This window comes from Ascidia mentula, chromosome 2, assembly GCF_947561715.1.
Source record: "Ascidia mentula chromosome 2, kaAscMent1.1, whole genome shotgun sequence".
Taxonomy (NCBI): Eukaryota; Metazoa; Chordata; class Ascidiacea; order Phlebobranchia; family Ascidiidae; genus Ascidia; species Ascidia mentula.
In genome coordinates this window covers 10,749,514-10,768,540 of record NC_138567.1, presented here as the reverse complement: position 1 = coordinate 10,768,540, position 19,027 = coordinate 10,749,514, and the positions used below count along the sequence as shown (strand labels likewise).

At 39.9% G+C, this 19,027-nt stretch overlaps 1 protein-coding gene across 1 annotated transcript in view; it reads right to left on the bottom strand.

Moving 5' to 3' along the window:
* Nucleotides 1–19,027, bottom strand: part of LOC145888389 (ryanodine receptor 2-like) — a 42,556-nt gene that overhangs the window by 7,615 nt on the left and 15,914 nt on the right. The window contains exons 41-94 of the mRNA XM_082979125.1: nt 18,855–18,974; nt 18,467–18,628; nt 17,792–17,944; nt 17,445–17,575; nt 17,216–17,379; nt 16,867–16,985; nt 16,506–16,638; nt 15,817–16,071; nt 15,436–15,584; nt 15,140–15,264; nt 14,818–14,955; nt 14,655–14,758; nt 14,276–14,411; nt 14,030–14,210; nt 13,703–13,826; nt 13,382–13,490; nt 13,124–13,299; nt 12,568–12,788; nt 12,179–12,269; nt 11,858–11,998; nt 11,344–11,507; nt 10,833–11,001; nt 10,456–10,599; nt 9,916–10,212; nt 9,570–9,683; nt 9,172–9,315; nt 8,877–8,998; nt 8,754–8,803; nt 8,616–8,676; nt 8,285–8,386; nt 8,025–8,158; nt 7,820–7,901; nt 7,699–7,758; nt 7,495–7,625; nt 7,185–7,335; nt 6,873–7,087; nt 6,568–6,683; nt 6,392–6,436; nt 5,852–5,979; nt 5,679–5,766; nt 5,456–5,560; nt 5,049–5,270; nt 4,572–4,673; nt 4,388–4,500; nt 3,935–4,028; nt 3,035–3,135; nt 2,772–2,892; nt 2,204–2,383; nt 1,872–1,948; nt 1,710–1,786; nt 1,197–1,277; nt 767–912; nt 605–676; nt 127–316 (exon numbers count right to left, since the gene is read on the bottom strand). Of these exons, the coding sequence (XP_082835251.1) occupies nt 127–316; nt 605–676; nt 767–912; nt 1,197–1,277; nt 1,710–1,786; nt 1,872–1,948; nt 2,204–2,383; nt 2,772–2,892; nt 3,035–3,135; nt 3,935–4,028; nt 4,388–4,500; nt 4,572–4,673; nt 5,049–5,270; nt 5,456–5,560; nt 5,679–5,766; nt 5,852–5,979; nt 6,392–6,436; nt 6,568–6,683; nt 6,873–7,087; nt 7,185–7,335; nt 7,495–7,625; nt 7,699–7,758; nt 7,820–7,901; nt 8,025–8,158; nt 8,285–8,386; nt 8,616–8,676; nt 8,754–8,803; nt 8,877–8,998; nt 9,172–9,315; nt 9,570–9,683; nt 9,916–10,212; nt 10,456–10,599; nt 10,833–11,001; nt 11,344–11,507; nt 11,858–11,998; nt 12,179–12,269; nt 12,568–12,788; nt 13,124–13,299; nt 13,382–13,490; nt 13,703–13,826; nt 14,030–14,210; nt 14,276–14,411; nt 14,655–14,758; nt 14,818–14,955; nt 15,140–15,264; nt 15,436–15,584; nt 15,817–16,071; nt 16,506–16,638; nt 16,867–16,985; nt 17,216–17,379; nt 17,445–17,575; nt 17,792–17,944; nt 18,467–18,628; nt 18,855–18,974 (7,130 nt within the window). The remainder of the gene's footprint in view (nt 1–126; nt 317–604; nt 677–766; nt 913–1,196; nt 1,278–1,709; nt 1,787–1,871; nt 1,949–2,203; nt 2,384–2,771; nt 2,893–3,034; nt 3,136–3,934; nt 4,029–4,387; nt 4,501–4,571; nt 4,674–5,048; nt 5,271–5,455; nt 5,561–5,678; nt 5,767–5,851; nt 5,980–6,391; nt 6,437–6,567; nt 6,684–6,872; nt 7,088–7,184; nt 7,336–7,494; nt 7,626–7,698; nt 7,759–7,819; nt 7,902–8,024; nt 8,159–8,284; nt 8,387–8,615; nt 8,677–8,753; nt 8,804–8,876; nt 8,999–9,171; nt 9,316–9,569; nt 9,684–9,915; nt 10,213–10,455; nt 10,600–10,832; nt 11,002–11,343; nt 11,508–11,857; nt 11,999–12,178; nt 12,270–12,567; nt 12,789–13,123; nt 13,300–13,381; nt 13,491–13,702; nt 13,827–14,029; nt 14,211–14,275; nt 14,412–14,654; nt 14,759–14,817; nt 14,956–15,139; nt 15,265–15,435; nt 15,585–15,816; nt 16,072–16,505; nt 16,639–16,866; nt 16,986–17,215; nt 17,380–17,444; nt 17,576–17,791; nt 17,945–18,466; nt 18,629–18,854; nt 18,975–19,027) is intronic.

Here is a 19,027-nt window from a genome sequence, read left to right as displayed (position 1 = left end):
TATCAACATGGCCGGTCGATATCGCGCAAAATTATTGGAAATTAAAAATGAAGTTTGACTAGGAAGCGGTAACGAGTTTTAGGTTCGGCGAAGTCACCAATAGTAAATAATGTAAAAGCGTTATACCTTCCAACATTGAAAGGAGCATGACGACCATATCTTGCTGCAGGTCGAGAAGTTCGTTAAGAAGGGACAACTGCCTTCCTGAATCCTGAGAAAGCTTCATCTGCATGTTGGCAAATACATGAAGAAATCCGACCACAGCATCCCAGAGACGACTGTGCGCAAGAGCTTGTTGATTTCCTTCACAAGGTCCCTGTGACATGTTTTACGTATTACTTTGAATCTCTTTTTGGTACCTCCCTTTTTTGAAAAAGCAACTAATTAGGATAATTTTATTGTAACTATTTTTACACCAGTGTTTATGCAAGACACTACAAGAATACAAACTCCACACAATTAGACCAGGCAAAATTACTTTATTCTGTTTATAAATCAAGAGCAAATATACCAATTTCATGTGTTTTTGTATAAAAGAGATAATTGTAACGATACAGTAGCAATTCCAATAGAAGCTAAAATATTAAACTAAACAGTGGCGTACCTGTATGTACTCAGTAAGCGAGTTGAAAACTTGCTTGGCGACTCGAATAGCTTTGGAGAAGTTTTCTTGTCCCTGTTACCACAGAAAAATACGATTTGCTAAAGGATTTCTTTGCATAAAGTGGATTTGTTTTGTTTTTGTTATGCAAGAAATAATACGTACGTTATCATCAATCGTCTCTTTGGCGGAGTAATACCAATAGAAATCGCTGATGGATTCTTGCAGGCGTAAGAGGTAGTCGACGGTTGAGATGATTATGTTTACTGTTGTGTTGTTGCCAACCTGGGTCCGGAGGTAGTTTTGGAAGTCTATGCACAGTGGAGGTTGCTGTTAAAACTATCCTGTTTCGGGGAAATAACATCAATAGCCTATATTGTTGTTTTCGCAAGTATTTCCATTTGGTGTGACGCCATTGCCATTTGAAGAGTATATGAAAGAACACTTGTACTGAGTCATTTCAGTGTGATTTGATAAGTAAACTCCATACTAAGATTGTTAACGGGGAAGCATACTGTAGCGAATAACATTAGCAGCGCGTTTCTAGAAGGCACAAAAAAGGTAAAACCCCGTAATAACGAGATGGATGTTCAACCTGCGTTATGTCCTTCACACAACAGCTGGAGGAAGCGGAACAGAGCACAAGTGAAGTCGGCGTCATGCATCGTTTTCTCTCCTAAACAACAAAATCCAATTACAGAACTTATTGTTGATACTACCTCGTCCCATTCATATTGAGCACAGAATACGTTTGAGGCGAAGTGAAAGTTCAGTGCATAATGAACAAGCACAAGTGCTTTAAGCAGGTGCAGAAAAATTGTGTATTTGTGCGTTTCGCCAAAACGTCTCCTGCAAGAATTAAAGTGCAGTTTTTTGTGCATCGAAGCTGGAAGTGAAATCACCTGTTGAAATTGACCTGAATTCTTCAGTAAAACCTATGGCAATATAGTTGGGGGTAAAGTAATAGGTAAGGTTGAACTTAAACGGTAGGGTTGCGAAAATTTATTCCAAATAAAACAAGCCTCCGCACATTATGTTTGCGTATTATAAAGATACCCTGTAAGCAATAATGTAGCAGGATAAAGAGTGTTAAAAAAACGATCTCTACCTGCAGAAGAACCATCGTTGACGTGACCCAATGTTTCCGCCTTGATGCATCTTTCGTATGCATTCAAATCCAAAACGCTGCGAACAAATATGTGTTCGGGGTTTGGATATCTCGTAATTGTCAAACAATGTTAAGTGCTGCAACAGTGTCTGCGAAAACTACCTGCACTGATCCATCAATCCGGCGACGCTGGTGAAAAACTTCACGTCCTTCTTTGCCTGAAGGTGCTCTAACATGATCTGCACAAAGTCATTGTGTTTCAAAAGACACAAAAGCATCGGTCGCACAACACAAATCTCGTAAGAGTAACAGTGAAAAATCAAAATTAAAATAAAAAGGTCTGCGGACTTTTCATTGTAAGATTTGGTTGGGAAGCTTGGGCTTTGCACTTTTTTATATATTACTGCGTATTTTACTCCTAAAAAACATGAAAATATGTATATGTATATTAGTGACTCAATTTGCCGATCTGAAGACGCAAGGTAATAACAAACCTTCTGTATTAGTTGATTTCCGCCGGTGAGCAATGCAATACCAAGTTCCAACGTGCCGGTGACGGTGTCAGACAATTCTCCTCTGCTTGCACTCAAGTTATACAAGACCATCTCCGATGCCCCCCTGGTTGCAAGACGTTTCTGCTCATAGAGAAGCCTCTGCTTCTCGCGCTCTTTTTCCTTAGAGTAAAAGGTTACGCATGTTACTTACACACGTATCATTAGGTTCACTAGATTCGCAGCCATGGCATTACACATTTACGTATAGGAGACCTCTACCACCTTAACCAGGCAACAAGTGTTCCGTGCTATCGTATATACAGTAGGAATTTGTCATTTAAAGAACTATCATGTTTGGTTTAGAATAAACAATATAGGCACTGAAACCATAAAGGAATAGAAATCTCACTACGTCAAAGGGGTTAAATACGGTGGTTAAATCTATGAATTTTCCTGAGTAGTAATTTATTACCTATGTTAAATATAAGTCGTTGAAAATTGTCATACGCCCTTTTAATGTAGAAAAACACTCCAGTAAAAAGGACTTTCTACAAAGCAATCAGTTTACCTCGAAGGATTTTCCAGTCTCGTCATCGCCTTCACCTTCTTCATCGTCATCATCACCAGTGTGACAACTTTTCGACATCAACTCCGTGTAATTGAGGTAAAGCTCGTCCTCCTTCAACGCGCTGACCCAATAATGTAAACTTAGACTTATTTAAGCACATGCTTCATTCAGCATACGAGAATCGGACCCTCACAGTTGCATAAACGAAACATGCGGGAAAAACTACCGAAGTATAACATAATGTAATATACAGTATGTCTTACCCTTGCGAAGTGACCGCAGCCATACTAAATACTTGGATAAGTTGCCGGAGTGGATCTGATGTGGAAATTGAAACTTCTTGGTTGCCATCCTCTTGGCCAGGCTGCACAGTTTAAAAAGCCAGTTTGTCAAGAGTAACAGGTTTCATACATTCATGCAGCAATGTTTTAGCCGAGTTTAGCGCATGCTCCGAAACCATTGAGAACATACAACCTTCAAATGCGTACCGAGCAAAACTATGGTGCAGAAAATACGAAATGATCATGCTTCGTGCAAAGCAGACATACTGTAAATGCTTGGGTTTGTCTGATATGCTGGAATATGATGATAAGCGGTTGATGAAATGAATAGCGTCCAGAAATGCGAGGGAATCGTTAGTGCCAGCGGATTAGAGTCTAACTATCTATAAGCGCCAAAAGCAACAATCAGCGCAGCTATGCAAACGCCAATTTAAGCTTGTATACCTTATGTAGAGCCCGCAGAAACCGAGTGGAGAGACATTGTCTCTCGGTTGCCACCCAGCGGTCAGCGAAATGGTCGATGAATAAGGAAATCGCTTTGTGTCTGCGTTGTGCAAAGTTAAAGTTACTTCGCCGATCTTAACATGGCAAACGATGTGGACAAAATAGCGTTTTTTTGTTGTGGTCCAAACGTAGCTACAGAATTCATTCCATTTCAACTACGAGTTGTGTGGCCAGCATAACAATATCAAATTGAAGCATTGACCACCGTAAGAGCCTAAATTTGAAGTTAAACCACAACCGATCAGGTTTCGAAACGACCTCAACAGATAGAATACTTTTGTTTTTTAACCGGAATGCACTTGCACCACTACTAGACCGCATGCCTCATTCAACACAACAACATTCACGAAGACAGTAAGTGGGGCCCAGAAATTGTACCGATATCATATCAATGAGAGCGCATTTCTCTTGCTCGTCCTCGATCAGCCAACTCTTCTTGTAGATGTCAAGGAAGCAATTCGAAACACGATGTCTAATTTGGCACAAGGGTTATAATATGACCCTTACTGCGCTACTTTTAAATCAAACGAAAAAAATCAGCTGTTATTGAGCCCAGATGCAACAAAATTCGTACATGAATGTTTCTGACCCAAAAATTGAAACGACTTTTATTAATATAATGATGGTTCTGTTTTTAAACAGACTTGTACGTGACGGTTAAATATCAAATAATGTAAAAAGTTGTTGCTAAATAAGCCCTTTTATCCTCTAAATTTAAGGTGATTTTCCCCTTCTTAATCATTAAAAATTAGCTGGTCAAAAGTCGTCAAAATTTATTGAGATTGTCTGTGTTAGTTCTTAATTAATTCACAAAGGAACAGAACTACTAACGTGGGTAAATTATAAAGAGGAACCATTCTGAAACATGAGACCACCGCTCGCTTCCTTTGTTTGGACATCAGTTTTCTCCAAACTGCTCTTCTGGACTTGGATGGATGCTCAACCTTTAATACACATACTCGGGGTAATAATGAAAGAACTTATTGTTTTAAAAGACCGTTTGTAGCGGACTTACCATGTACAAATGGTACTGAACACGAGATATTTCCAAAAGCCAGTCAACTCGCTTTGCGATGAGCTCTCGGAGTTCTTCGGATTCGGATTCCTTTGCAGAATCCTTTCAGAGAAAAACGTTTAGAAATTCTACCAAGACACATTTATACTATAATCTGTGTTTGTAAAGGATATGATTATTACCTGAATACTTCATAAAACTATTACACCTAACTTGATAGTAAAACTGTGTCGTTGGTATGAGATGGGTAATCGAGGACCAGATTCTGGTACGTTTAAGAAGCTAGTCATACATTTAGTGAAGGAAAAAAGGACATTGCGGAACTTCAGTGGCCATAGACAGCTTTAAAAAGAACTGCAGTGCGCACTACTTCCCCATGTGTTTAATACAGCTAATTAATTGCACGAGAAACCGATTTTGCTCCTGCAAACTTTTCCGATCAACCGTTTTAACCAACCCGTCTATTTACATACGTACAGACACGGGCGATTCCGTGACGAGATTATTCAGTAGAAACTCGCGAATGTCTTCGTCCGACTCGCGCTTGTGGAACTTTCCCTTGGCTTCATGCACCAGCTTGTGGTCTCCCGCCAAACCCACGTTCAGTCCAACAGGCAGGAGGCGTTTCACGCAAACCACGATGAGCGATGTCGATACGGAATAACGGTCCCCTCGCTTTTTCACTAATCGGCGACTGGCCTGTTGCAGTCAATCAAAAGAGTTGTATTACCATGGACAAGGACTGCAAAATTAACCCAAAAATTATTACAAGAAACATTATATTCACAAAAGCTTTGCAGAAAACAGTTTAAAAGCTTGGAAAGGTTTGTTTCATCGTACAAAAATCGGAATATTTCTTGTAAAAAGTCGACGGTTTCGCATACCAACAACCCTGCAGCATTGGGTGCCGCACTTTTGTCAGCTGTAAGGACTGACATATTGTCGATCTGATTCTGGATGACGAAGTTCTGCTCTTCGCGACGAAAGTTCTAGAAGCAAAAACAACTCCACTATTCTGCACAAGCAATGCCAACGCCCTCAGAAGAAGAGGGATCAGGATCGCGCCAGATAGCATGTTTTTTTTGCAAGAAAACGACTAACACTTACCAGCGACTTGGACCAAATAACGAAGATTTCTGAAACAAGTTGAAACAATTCAACTGCTGCCTCATTCTTCTCTGCAATCCAGCTTGACCTAAAAAGTTACAAGACAAGTAACACCACCTTTGTGCATGCATTTAAACACCATTTTAGTACTAAATACCATACACTGCACCTACTTGCTCAGATCAATGAAGCGCACAAGTAAGGGATAGTAGGCGTACAGGTCGCGGACTAGGATTCCGTAGTCCTCCAACATGACTAGCTCCAAATCTGATACGTCATTAACTCGCTGCTCGTACTTCACCTTAAGGTGCAACGTAAATGATTAAACACACTTGAATCGCTCAACGTAAACCAAAAAGCTTACGGAACAGTAATAAATTGTTCATACACACAACAGTCAATTCCAAATACCAAACCGAGCAAGGATTAGTTTTAGTTGTACTAAAAATAAAGCAACTCGGACAACCAAGGGCAACCATATAACATTAAAATGAAAGAATATTTAAACGTATATATAATATAATATAAACAAAGCAAGTGTAATTTTGCAAAAACAGTGCTCGCACTAAAACGTACAAAGAAATCTCTAAAGATTTCTAAACAGGACAACAACCAAAACGTTCTCGAAAAAGCCATTAAAACTTTTTACCGAGACATGCAAAGTTCAACCCCAAGTGCTAACTCGTTGTCTGTCACAATAACCGGGTACTTACGATGTTAAGCAACTCGCTGCTCGGGTTGCCATGGTGACTCGCCAACTAGAGGGAGAACGACACAGTTAAGACTGCATGAGCCGCCATATTTTCAGGCGGTAAATTATGCATATGCGATGGACAATGGGTATTCTTGACACACAATGTCTTACCACATATTGGTATTAGATATGTACCTGTTCCTCCAGATCACGGGTTTGTCTGAGTTTCTTCAGCGTCTTGTGAAGAATGGGAAGGAATTGAGTGGTTAGAAGGTCTTTCTCGTTGCGAACCATAATGGGAAGAGTGTATACTGAGTAGAAATGTGTGTAAATGTTGTGTGGAAAGTAAATATCGCCGAGCAGATATACAAACAAGATCACACTGGTTTCAAGAGTTTAAAAACACATTAATTTAACCAAAATCTCACAACTACGTAGCTAACAACGCAAACGAAGAAAATCAATACATTGATACTACGAGCTCATGACAAATTCTATACCAGCGATTCGTCTCATCCAATCAGCTTCGTCTAACCCCAAGTTGTTGTGAATAAGTCTGAGTACGTCCCTCAAAACTGCACTCATCGTCTCATGTGCTACGGAGGTGGAGCAACCTCCAGGAGCAGCCGAATCAGTTTCTGTCGGACTTTGAGAGTTGTTTTTCGCATTGAGATGAATGTAATCAATGCCTTGCTCCAACCATTGGGTCAAATAACTGGAGAAGATTGAACGTTTGTATTGCGCCAGATACCAGCAATCATTTATTCCGTGAGTTGGCAAGGAAATTTCACATTGTGTGATTTTACACCCACCTGCAGATCATTGGAAGAATAATGTCAATCATCTCAGGCGCCTCGTCGTATTTTGCGCCAGATTCCGCAAGTCGGCCGATGTCGTCAAGCAGGATTTTCAAAGTAGGGAGACGCGGAGTCAAGTGTTCCAGTTTTGAAGGCAAGCCCAACACTACAAGAAAAACTCTGTTTCTTTTTGTAATTCAAGTTAAATGTAATAAATTAATTGATAGTTTGACAAACATATTTTAATATAACAAGAATACCCATATTTGTACTTGTGTTGGCATTTAGTGTGTGGTGTAGTAAGCGCACGAAAACAATGTATTACTTTTTCTATCCTTGATGCTGAGTATGTTGTAGATTGAGTAGGCGTTGAACTTGTTGAGGCGAGGCTCTAGAAATGAGACAGGAAAGGCGCTCGCGAAAGCAGCCAGACACTCTCCAACTTGCGATCGGTGACTGAAGAAACAGTCGTGAATTTAAACTGTGAAACATCGAGAACATGAACCACTTTATAATTGTTTATGCTCACGTTTCAAATATGCTTGACACCCGCTTGAGTGAGAGCCTTCGACTTCCCTTTTCCTGTAAACTGTGGTAAAATGGTTTAGTTATTTTTTGTCTGGTTTTTCCAGAAAAAAGCAAGCTCCTACCGTTCGACAAAATCTTCTTTGCCTGTACCGAGACTGTACAGCCCGTTAAGGATTTTGTAGCAAGCAACTTGTATCTCATCCACTGCAAGGTATAAACGATAAACTAAGAAATAAAGATCCTAAAACACAAGTGAAATTATCCTATATGACGTCTTTGAATGAGGTCAAAACAACAAAGAATAAGTCTGAAGGCGTGTTAACTTACACAGAAGATCCTGTCCAAATTTGTACGACCCGAGATGGCGATAGAGAGTTGTAAGTACGGGCAGCAAGCAGTGCGTGACATAACTTGTATTCTGGGCGCCCACCATCATCTTCTGCAAGCGATCCATTCTCCCGCTAAACACATATTTGTGCTATTGTGTTATGTGTAATATATTAATACGAAAAACTCTTCATAATTGGACTTATAAATTCCATGTTGTTTTATCTTAGTCGTTATGTTGCTGTTCTTTACATTTGTACCTTTTAATGTATTTCAGCATTTTCTTGAGGTCTTCCGCTGCGTTATTGAAGAACGTTGTAAGTGATTGCTTGACATGCTCTGGGCAAGATTTGGATACCGTCCTGAAAAGTTGAGAGCGCAGTCAACTATACCGTCAAAGGCGCATTTACCAAGTGATATGAACGTTTTTCCATCTCCGTCATAAAAGATTACGCTTATCTATAATGGTTATGGTCGTATACTGTCAGTAATGACACAAATTACATTCTATGATGGTTAGCAACAACTTGGGAAATTAATGACAACTTATGACGCATTAACCAGTGAACTGTCAAACACAAGAACACTTACGACGCGTCGATACATTCCGCCAACACCTTCACACAACTGATGGCGACATGAGCGTCGACACCTAAAAAAAAAATTTTCCTTTAAATCATTTCTGTGCATTTCACTATTAAACACAACAAATGTATTAAAACGAGTTACCGAAAAAGGACGTTCGCTGACGAATCAGCAGCGCCATCTTGCAGAACAACCTACAATAAAAACAAACGTTACTTGTTGAAAAGTTTTGTGAAAACGTAGAGAGTTAAAACGAGCATTGTTTACGTTGTTACAGACTCCTTTTCCTTATTTGAAGCGAAGGACATTCCCTCATCACCACGACCGGCGACTGTTACGTAATAGATCTGTTGGGTCTTGAAATAGGAGTCCATGAACGGCATGGCAACCTGTCATGCACCAAGGAAATGGTAAGGTTGTACATGACTTATGTGGATGTAAAGTAATCTGTAGCATGGGCGTGTCTTATACCATACCGTATCTTAAGTACATTCACGGTAAGAAAAAGATAGGAGAAAAGTCAGGAGGTGCAATAGGTTTTTGACAAGCGTTTCCGACAAACCTTGGCAAAAAATTTGATGCCATCGGATGGAGTGATTTCATGTAAGCCGAGTGGTAAAGGAATTGATCCCATAATGATAGATTCCTGTTGACGTTGTTTTGTGGCATCTATTGCTTGAAGCATAGAGGTGATGTACTTGGATGCCTGAGTACGACAGCATTTAATACAAAAATATTTTAACGCGTATGACGTATTTCCAATGCTACAAGAACACATTGATATATGCCTCATGTAAAATAATGTAAGGATTTGGTATTGGCAAAACTTATCACTAGGCATCGATTTTCAACTCATCATGTGAAGAAAAACAACGCGAACATGTTTTTTTAATTGCAAATCGGTCAGACTTCTTTTGTGCCTTATTTAAACGTTTTGTTGACATGAAACAATTCTAATACTTCGTCAACGTATCCTAGTAATCGCGTGAGCAGCATGGAAGAAAAGCGTTTCTCAACCGATGATTTTAACTCCGTTTCGTCCTTCTCTTCCTTGTTCAACATGTAATTCTGGAACTGTTAAAACAAACACACATTTACGACAAACTGTTAATAATGGATAAAAAAAAATTCGAGAATTCATTCACTATGACGCTAATCGTCTGTTACTCTTTTTGGGGTTTCCGGAATATTAATACAGAAAAAAAGACCGATCTATCTGTCGACACCAACCTGCACTGATAACTGGAGTCATTTCATGACGTTTTCTCTTGTTTATACAATATAATATCTAAATGCCCCTTTTTACCTGAAGAAACTTAAGCATGTCATATGCCTTGCTTCTGTCTCTTTCCTTTTCCTTCGCGGTCAGCCTATCGTAAGGTACGAGCATTGGGTTTGTGTTGAGTGTGTTGGCCGGACTTGGTTGCCCGGATGCCTGCGCGGCGGCCGCCTTCGCCTCGAGCTCGCCGATCTTCTTTTTCGCCCAAGCTAAATGGAAATTTTCGGCCAGCATCTCGGCGGTGGTCGCCATTTCCCGACTTAGCGAGACGCCGCTGAGGTCGTAGGGACGCGGGGAATAACCGTGAGGGGAATCACTCAAATTCTGAGCGAAAATATTTAAAAGTGTAACGTTTGGGAAATTGAAACCATCTTGAGGACACCGTTATATTTATTACTGGTGTCAATAGAAATAATAACGTAAATGCCATCTTGCAGAAATATTTATTAGGATAGATCTCCCACAGTACATTTTTGCCTACCACACCGGAAAGTCCAACTAACTCACAAACTATTAAATGTTTTATTAAACATGGCAAAAAAATCCTTTCTCGATAACACTTCTTACCATGGCACTTTGTGACGAACAACGTATTTTGGTGGGACCCTGGTTAAACGATTCCGTCGTTTCCTTTGTTTTACTGATTGACCAACCCCATGCATTGAGGGTTTTGAGGCCTTCACGAACCGTTGGTCGATAAACGTCCTTCTCCTGGAAAAAGTTTAAACCAAAGTCGGTTTGACGACGATTTATGATAATGCGATTCGATGAAGTTGATTTACAGCTAAACATCAAATTACTACACTCGATCGAAGTCACTTATCTGATGCTTGTGTTTAAAATGTTGTTGCAAGATTCACAGTTTAACAAAAACTTTACTTTTAATTTCAATTGAACGACACATTTGAGTATGTATAAAATTAATCATTGAGGACAACATTTACCCTGTCAGAGAGAAGTCTGTAAGGCTTCAGCAGGGGATGTTGCTTGAGATGGTCCGAATACTGAGGTCCGTACGCCCAACCAACTGAAAAACGCTCCAATGCCCATGTATCGTGCCACTGCTCTGAATACTTGCTCACAAATGTTTCCAGTTTGTCAGGAAGAAGTATTCTGTTCAAAATGATGACGATGTTTTTGTGTGGCTTTTATTTAAGCAACAATATGATACAGAAATACAGTATTTTTTTCTGTGATTTATATTTTAAAATAAAAAAGTACCTTATTCCTTTTGTGCATTGCACCGATAAACTGCATATTATACTTATTCAATTGGTTTATTTCATTACAATTTGAAACACCACCAAATCCCTGTACAGCTATTAACAGCGCCAAATTGCGGCAAAATTACCCTTTTCCTAAAACCACAACTACTCGTGATCGATATACGAGAGATGAGATCGCCAAATATAAATGACCTGTCCCTCCATGTAACACTTCAACATAGTTTAATACCCTTTTGTATCGACGGGTTTCGGATTAAATTTCCCATCTGCATCAAGAGAAGATTGCTGACGGAGTTTTTCCATCGCTGGAGAGAGAGCGTAGTCAGGAGGAAGAGCGTTACCGACCGAACACAAACACGGGAGGACTTTCGAAAACAATTCATGTTCGTATTCCTGCGAATGTTTTAGAAACAGATTCTAAATTTGGGTATAACTTACGAAATTAGGATAAATATTTCGATCATGTTCAATTTAAATTGGGGCGTCGGTAGTATAGATGCAACATCCTCCTGTCAAACGGCCAATTGTTCAGAAATAAATAAAAATGAAAAAAATGTAAGCATTATAAGCTTGAGTAGAAAACGTAATTTGTTCATGACCTACAGCTGTTAAACGCAGTGGAAAATCATGAAAAAACATGGTGTGCTTGAAAAAAAAAACTCATCAAACGTATGCTTGAAACGCCTACTCTAAGGAAAAGGCAACGAGAAAGTCTGTAAACACAGCATGTTTTTTTATCGTACCCGCTTGGACAAAGAGTCGAAGATTCCCCAGAACAAAACCATCGTGAGATGTTTCTCTTCGTCTGTTGCCCGACCAAACTCCACACAACCATCTTGCAAATAATAATACTTCCAACAACGCGTGTAGTGCTGAGTCAGAAGCTGAAAAACGAGATCGTGATAGTTTGTGGGGTGAAATGTCAACGACACCACGCCACCAAATACATGATCGTCATGTTATAGTCTCTAAGAATCGCAGAAAGTACATTGGCTACAAAAACAAAACCAAATACAATGTGGTGTTATTCCCTTTACCTATGTAAGGTTTGTTAATATACTCACTCTGATTGGAACGTAGGTCTCCTCTGTGAGAGTCGGGACATCGAACGTCAACTTGCGAAGGAGGCCTTGTAACAATGCAGGACGCAAAACACTGAAACACAACAAGGTTGTTTGCCAAATACAAACTTACGGGAATGTTTTGCTTACATATTTAAAAAGGCGTAACCTATGCGATAATAATGCATCATTGTATTTTGCAATATTATATTCCTGAGACTCCAAAAGGAGTAAAGTATTTAAAATTTTTTGCCTTTACAGGTTGTCGTCATGCTTCATGTATAAAGCTTATTTAAAGAACCGTTCTTTTTCCAAATTAGAGCTATTGATATGTGTGCTGAACACACTGGAACCTCACGTAGGTTTGTAACAATTATCAACATCGAACTCACCCGGCGACCGCGACCAAGCAATCGCTAATCATTTCCTTCTGAGCTTTGGTGAGCGCCCGTGCGCGCGACATTCGATAAACCGTGTGTAATACTTGATCCAAGAGCGTCAATCGATGCTGAGACTTTTCGAGAAGTTCCACGTGGCGTATGATAAGTGGGAGGACGCTGTGGCACATGTAGCGGTTCAATGCAAGAGCCATGTTGGAGGAATGAAGAGCAGGCTAAAGAAAGAACGTTTGTGTTATGTGAAGGGAAAGAAGTTGTTTAATATTTTGGATTATTGTTTCCTCCATGTTTTTGGATACATGGGCGTTTCGCAAAGAATTTTGTCAATACAATACGAAAAGTATCAAAAATTATCTGCTTAAGATTAAAACCATTAACTTAGAATATAAATATGATTAATGACGTAAATATATTCAGTTTAAAAATCCCGTTTCATATACAAATTGCTTTCCGATTCAGTAAAAATGACGTATTGTAAACGTGTTTTATCGTTTTAATAATCTTTATTTTGCTGTTTGGGTTGTTTTGATTATTCCCAAAAACTACAAACCGTGTCAAGTTGGGCAGCCGCCTTCATGTCAGGAAGCAAGCCAACCTCCAGGATTCTTATCAGAAGTTGGGGAGAGTCGATTCCGTAAACACGTTGCAGGAAGAGAATCATCGCCGCCTTGTGATCAGGAACGAAGCAAGCCGAAAGATCGGGTTGTCGGATGTGACTTGATCCTTCTGTTATTATGTTCAACATAGAAGGTGATCGAAAAAAGAATGCTTCGTGTTTGAACGGGTGAACATTTGAAAAGGTTTTTACCTCTTTCCAGTCGGGGAAGATCAAAAGACAGACTGATAACGCCGATCAGGTCCTCGAGAGGAACGAGACTCCTCAAGATGCTGCGAATGCGAATTGCTTCACTTTTTCCCTGGTGAAAAAGAGCAAACATGTAAGGCCTGACTCGATAACATTCATGCTTTTATCGGTGCCCATGTTACTTTAATTTTTGGGTGTATCGTTTATCCGCGTGGTTGAATTGTTGCACAAAAAATACAAATGCTGACCTAAATGATAATGATAAGATTTTAATCAGACACAAGCTTTAGGGTCAATGATAGCACAAAACAAAGAGAGTGTCACCTGTTCGATGAGATTTTGCTCAGGAGCACATCTTCCCAGCAAATCAATTAGGGCCGAGTAGAAAGCTAGAATTGAGAATCCCATGTGTATTTCTTCATCCTCCTCATCTTCTTCATCCAAATACCTTTAAACAAAGTTTCAGAAAAATTTTGATTTTGGATTGTGGTTTGAATTAATTACCACAAATATCGTCTGCTGACATAAGAACAACACCAACATAAGCATTACAAAGGTAAGGTTGATTTAAATACGAGGTTGTTTCAAAACAACCCATCGGACTAAATTAGGCTGTAAACTATTGTTTCAAACTGGCAAGAATCGACTTACTGGTGGTGCATAAAGGCCGGGTCAGGACAATCACGCAAAGGATCACGGCATATCTGAAGGGCCTCTGTAACGGCAGAGAGCAATCCCTGACCGCCTTCACCTCGCAAACTGGGACTGAAGCACTCCGGTCGTCTGATCAACTGACGGACCACGAGATTGGCGTTTTCCTCCACACTTTCACCTGAAAAATACACGAAAATTCCAGTTTTGGATTTGGTTTGTTCGCACAGACGAACTTGCTCTTACCATTCACAAAGACGGCGTGTTTAAGGAAATCGAGATACCTTTCTCCCTCAACTGGATTCCATCCAAGATCGGGATAACCCTTCCTCAGCAGAATCGTGGAACTTTGCAATCCACAGTTGGCCAAGTTTTCAACGAGCTAAATGTAATGGTTTCATCACTGTTTGTAAATAAACCAAAGTTGATCAGTTAACGAGTCCGTAAAATTTGAAGGAATATACTGTTTCTAAGCTTTGATGTCGAAAGAAAACAAGATAATGCACAATGAAGCACACTCTATAGAAGTTGTATAACGTTTAAACAGAAACAAACTAAAGCAGTATGGCAAAAATTTTAGTACATATAATTGAAAAATACGACAACAATCCAAACATTTGTAAACCTTTTCAAGATCAGATTCACGCAAAGCAAGCGCGAGTTCGTTATTGTCCATCACCGAAGCCGCCGCCACATCAAGAGGTGTCGAACCACGCATGGATGGCGAAGCTACAAAAATACAATGTTTTTAACATCTAAGCTGTGCATCTATGAGCTGTGACACTTACCCAGGCCAACGGAGCCGTGTTCAAGGAGAAATTTAATATTGTCGAACATTGCTCCTTGGTTCATTCGACTGATGCGACAGAAATAGCACAGGAAACGACAACACGCCGCCACCATTCGAGGAAAATGCACTTCCTGGCCTAAACAGATTTACCGTTATATGGTTTTTCGTGTGAAATATTTCAGCTCTACAGCTAGTATGTGTAGTGCATTGCGGCATGTTGCAAAATGATAAATCATGTGCATCAGTGCATCAAGATTTATGCAGCAAACTGAGATAGTGATTGCAGGTTTTGCAGAACCAGAGAAATCATTTCCACTTACCGTTCATTTCGTCATCGTCGCCTTCTCCGAGGACGCTCACCATTACCTCCATCACCGTCTCATGCATACAAAGAACTCTCATCAAGTTGGGATGTTGGTAGAACACCTTGTTGTTCATGATCTTACTGCAAAATAACACAGACAAAAATATTAAATACATTATCATACATGGTTCAGGCAAAGCTATTTAATTTGTAAACGTTTGCTTAATTCATTTATGGTCATATGCTTCGCTGTGGAAAGTTTTGATTCAAAGGAAGCAGTCCTTTAAGTAGATAAGTAATGCCTTGCCGTACTTGAGCTCTTTGATGATGAGAGCTTCTTCTTCGCGTCCAAGTTTGACAGAGAGCAAAGATCGAAGTCTCGACAACGCGTCAAGCAAACCCATCGTATCCAGTGCCGACGCCTCGCTAATGCAATAAGCTTTCTTCAAGGAGCGATGTAGCTTAAACAAACGAGACAACGGTTCAATACCTGTTTACCATTTCGAATGGAGAAGCCATAGAAAAACATTCAGTGAAGGACAACGATACACAGCAATTGATTATTTTCAGTTACAGAGTGATTCACTGTTTTTGTATATTTATATTTCGGTAAAATTCTATATTAGATACATAATAGAACGGCAGACAATCACAAGAAGCACAATTTAATGTGTTTTCTTTAAGCATTCTTACCTCGCCAATGCCATCAAACTGTCGATAAAGAAGAGAAAAGATTTCCCGAACCAACAAGGGGTCTCCGATGGTTTTCTCCTGTCCCCACTTCACCATGACTTGCGTCACCAAATCACGAAAGGTAAAGGTTTTAGCAGGAGAAGAGGTAGAAGTGAGTACATCACGTTCCTTATCCTCTTTCCCATCCTGAAGAGTTTGTCTTTTCCTTCTTACGACACGGGAGACGAGAGATTTGAGTCTCGCTGCGTAAGATTCCTAAACAGAAGAGGGAACTTGATTTTTTGCAAAGCTAAAAGTTTGTCGGGATAAATGTGCAGCAGAATAAATGCGTATTTAGTGCGGATTCTAAAAAAAGTTTAGCGCGGATAAAAAATTTTTTTTATTGAGGTTTTTAAATTAAATAATTCAACAAATTATAGAATGTGTTTATCAATTATGAAGCGTGGCATGCGTTTACACGACACCATTTATTACAACAATAAAGTATGGATAAAGCATTAAATAGGTGAACGTGAGTTTCAAGGTATGGGTTGAGGCCTGACATCCAACATTTGAAACATTTTCGTGTAATCCCCAAATTGTGACGTTAACTTATTATAAGTTAAATCGTTTCCAGTCTTGAATTATAACTGGAATAGTATGCAACTATTCCTTTTACGTCATAACCGACCCTGCGGTGATCAAATCACCTTTAGTGTTTCTTCGGGTTCCTCGTCGGTATATTCCCCACAGTGACGTAACATGTCCATGTGAAAATTCCACATGAAGTCGCGAATGTCGATCGGCACTGGACAATCACTCTCACTGTCTTCTGACTTAAAACTGCAAGGGAAAAGTTTTAATAAATTTATGTCTTTATTATTAAGAACAACCGGCGTTTATTTAGCTAAGAAACTTCCACCAATCAGCAGTTTGCCAACCAAATAAAGAATTACAAACAAATAGAGAAGCCTACCAACGGAATTAGTAATTAATGACTGACAGTTGCCTACTTTTGTAACAAGAGCCGGGAACATACAAAATATACACATGCAGATAAACTTTTCCCACCTCAGCAATAACGTCATCTGGTCGTTGGGTGGAGACCTGAACTCCTTGGTCATTTTGGCTGTCATGGCCGCTGACATATTGAGGGCTTCCATGACCGACTGATAGCGATTTCGCTGATCCTACAAACGCAAAAAGGTTGGTCTAAAACAAAGCTCGAGTAGATACACATGCATTGACGTGAATATCATGAGGTTTTCCAGCCTTGGCTGCGATGAAAGAACCTTATGACCGAAATATACGAGAGCTGAGATCGCCAAGTATAAAGAATCTGCGCAGTGGGGCGATCCTGCCTTGTCAAGCGACAGCATGTAACACTTATGATATGAATATAACACACAAGACCGCTTACCTGTTGCATTTTAGAAACGACAATAGTCGAAAACGAAACAAGAGCTTCCACGCGGTGGCGCAACTGCAGATCATTGAGATAGTGCAGGAGGCGGCAAGCTTCCAGCTTTACTGGTTCTACAAGACTCATGCGCAGCAAGCCGCAGCCAACCGACGATTTCAAATCTAAAAAACTTCAAATCGTAAACAAAACCTTACGTAACGATATATTTGATGACGTATATGCGAACCTTCAAGTCCTTCCAGGTCAGTCACGAGACTTCCAAAGTACTCGGGCTCGAGCATCACCAATATTCGTTTCACATCGTTGTCTTCAAGAACCCCCATTGCAAGAAGTGTGACCGTTAGTCGCAGCAAAGGCCTGTCGTGGAGGAGCGCAAGAAAGTTTAATTTAATCACTATTCTAAGGAAAACTATCGGACCCACATGTTTAAGCAAAACAGGTTGAATTTACTTTTATTTACAAAATAACTTCTTTTTCTGGTATTGTCACTAAACGAACTTCTATATCGCGTATTGTAAAAAACGTAATGTTATCGCACAATTTTCCTCAATGAATGTCAAGATATTCACTCACACAAACAAATGCTCCTGTGCATCTCCCATCACCTCCTTGTACTTAAGGTGAGTTGACGTCACTGCGTCTTCCAACTGGGTGATGACGTGTCGACGGAGTCCGTCCAACGGAAACTCAGGTACCTCCACTGGTCTGATATAAGCATCATCCCAACTGCGAGGTTGGAAAAAGTTTCTGTTATTGCTTTTTGTTTGCCAAAACATCCCCCCTTCACATTAACGCCAAAACAGACAAAAAGACATTACTGCCTGTGGTCTTTCAGATGTAATTCGACTGTCCCTGTCAGACTGGCATATCGTTCGAAAGCTAATGGTGTCGGGGAAAGGTTTACTGTTCGATTACTTATATATAAGCATATGGCATAGCTGGATATTAGAAGCAGCACAGGAGTTCAAACCATTTTCCTCGTGCAAATTGCGTGATTGATAACTTGTTTTTAACCTCAAGTAAAACAACAGTAAACATACAGCAGGTGTTTTCCGTAAACGCCCAAAATAAACGAAAACCACAGAGTGAAATGAGGTATTACTTCGTGTTGTTAACCTATTGTAGGTAATAATTACAAGCGTCGAAAGTTGATTCTACCCTTACACTGTATAAAAGCTCTTGAATACGCACCCGTTATCTAAAGACCTGCTTCTGATTTCAAAGGACAACAACTGCCCGAAAACTTACTTCGTTACAAAATCTGTAGCCGACCAATGTCTTCGCGGGCGTAGCGAGGACGCGAGTCCCACTCCTGGCAAACCAGGTGTGTAAGAACCCGGTCCATCAAACAAACCCACAGATCGCGTCAAGTCGTTCAACGGGAAAATGTATTCGTTCTGAGTATTGCGCCTGAATGCAATCGCAACATTTTTATTTAATTAACTGCAATACAAACCATATCAATATGGTATGCGTAAATCGTTTTAGTAGCGCTATTTAGTTTCATTCAAAACTACACGGACATATTATAAATTCGAGAAGCCGAATCACACGATTGGAAAATATTAACTAATGGCTAATTTAATAATTGTTTTTTTTTTTTCACGAGATGAACTGGACATCAGCAAAAACGTACCAAGCATTAGCGTGGGGCGCCAAGTGCATTTCTATCAACAAATCGTGAAAAGCCGCTCGCATTGATCCGACGAGGGAAGAGTCCTTCACAATGTACATCATCTGGCGCTGGTCGACGTAACTGACGAAATTACCGAGGAGTTTTAAAATTTAGATAACCAAAAAGGCAAAAAA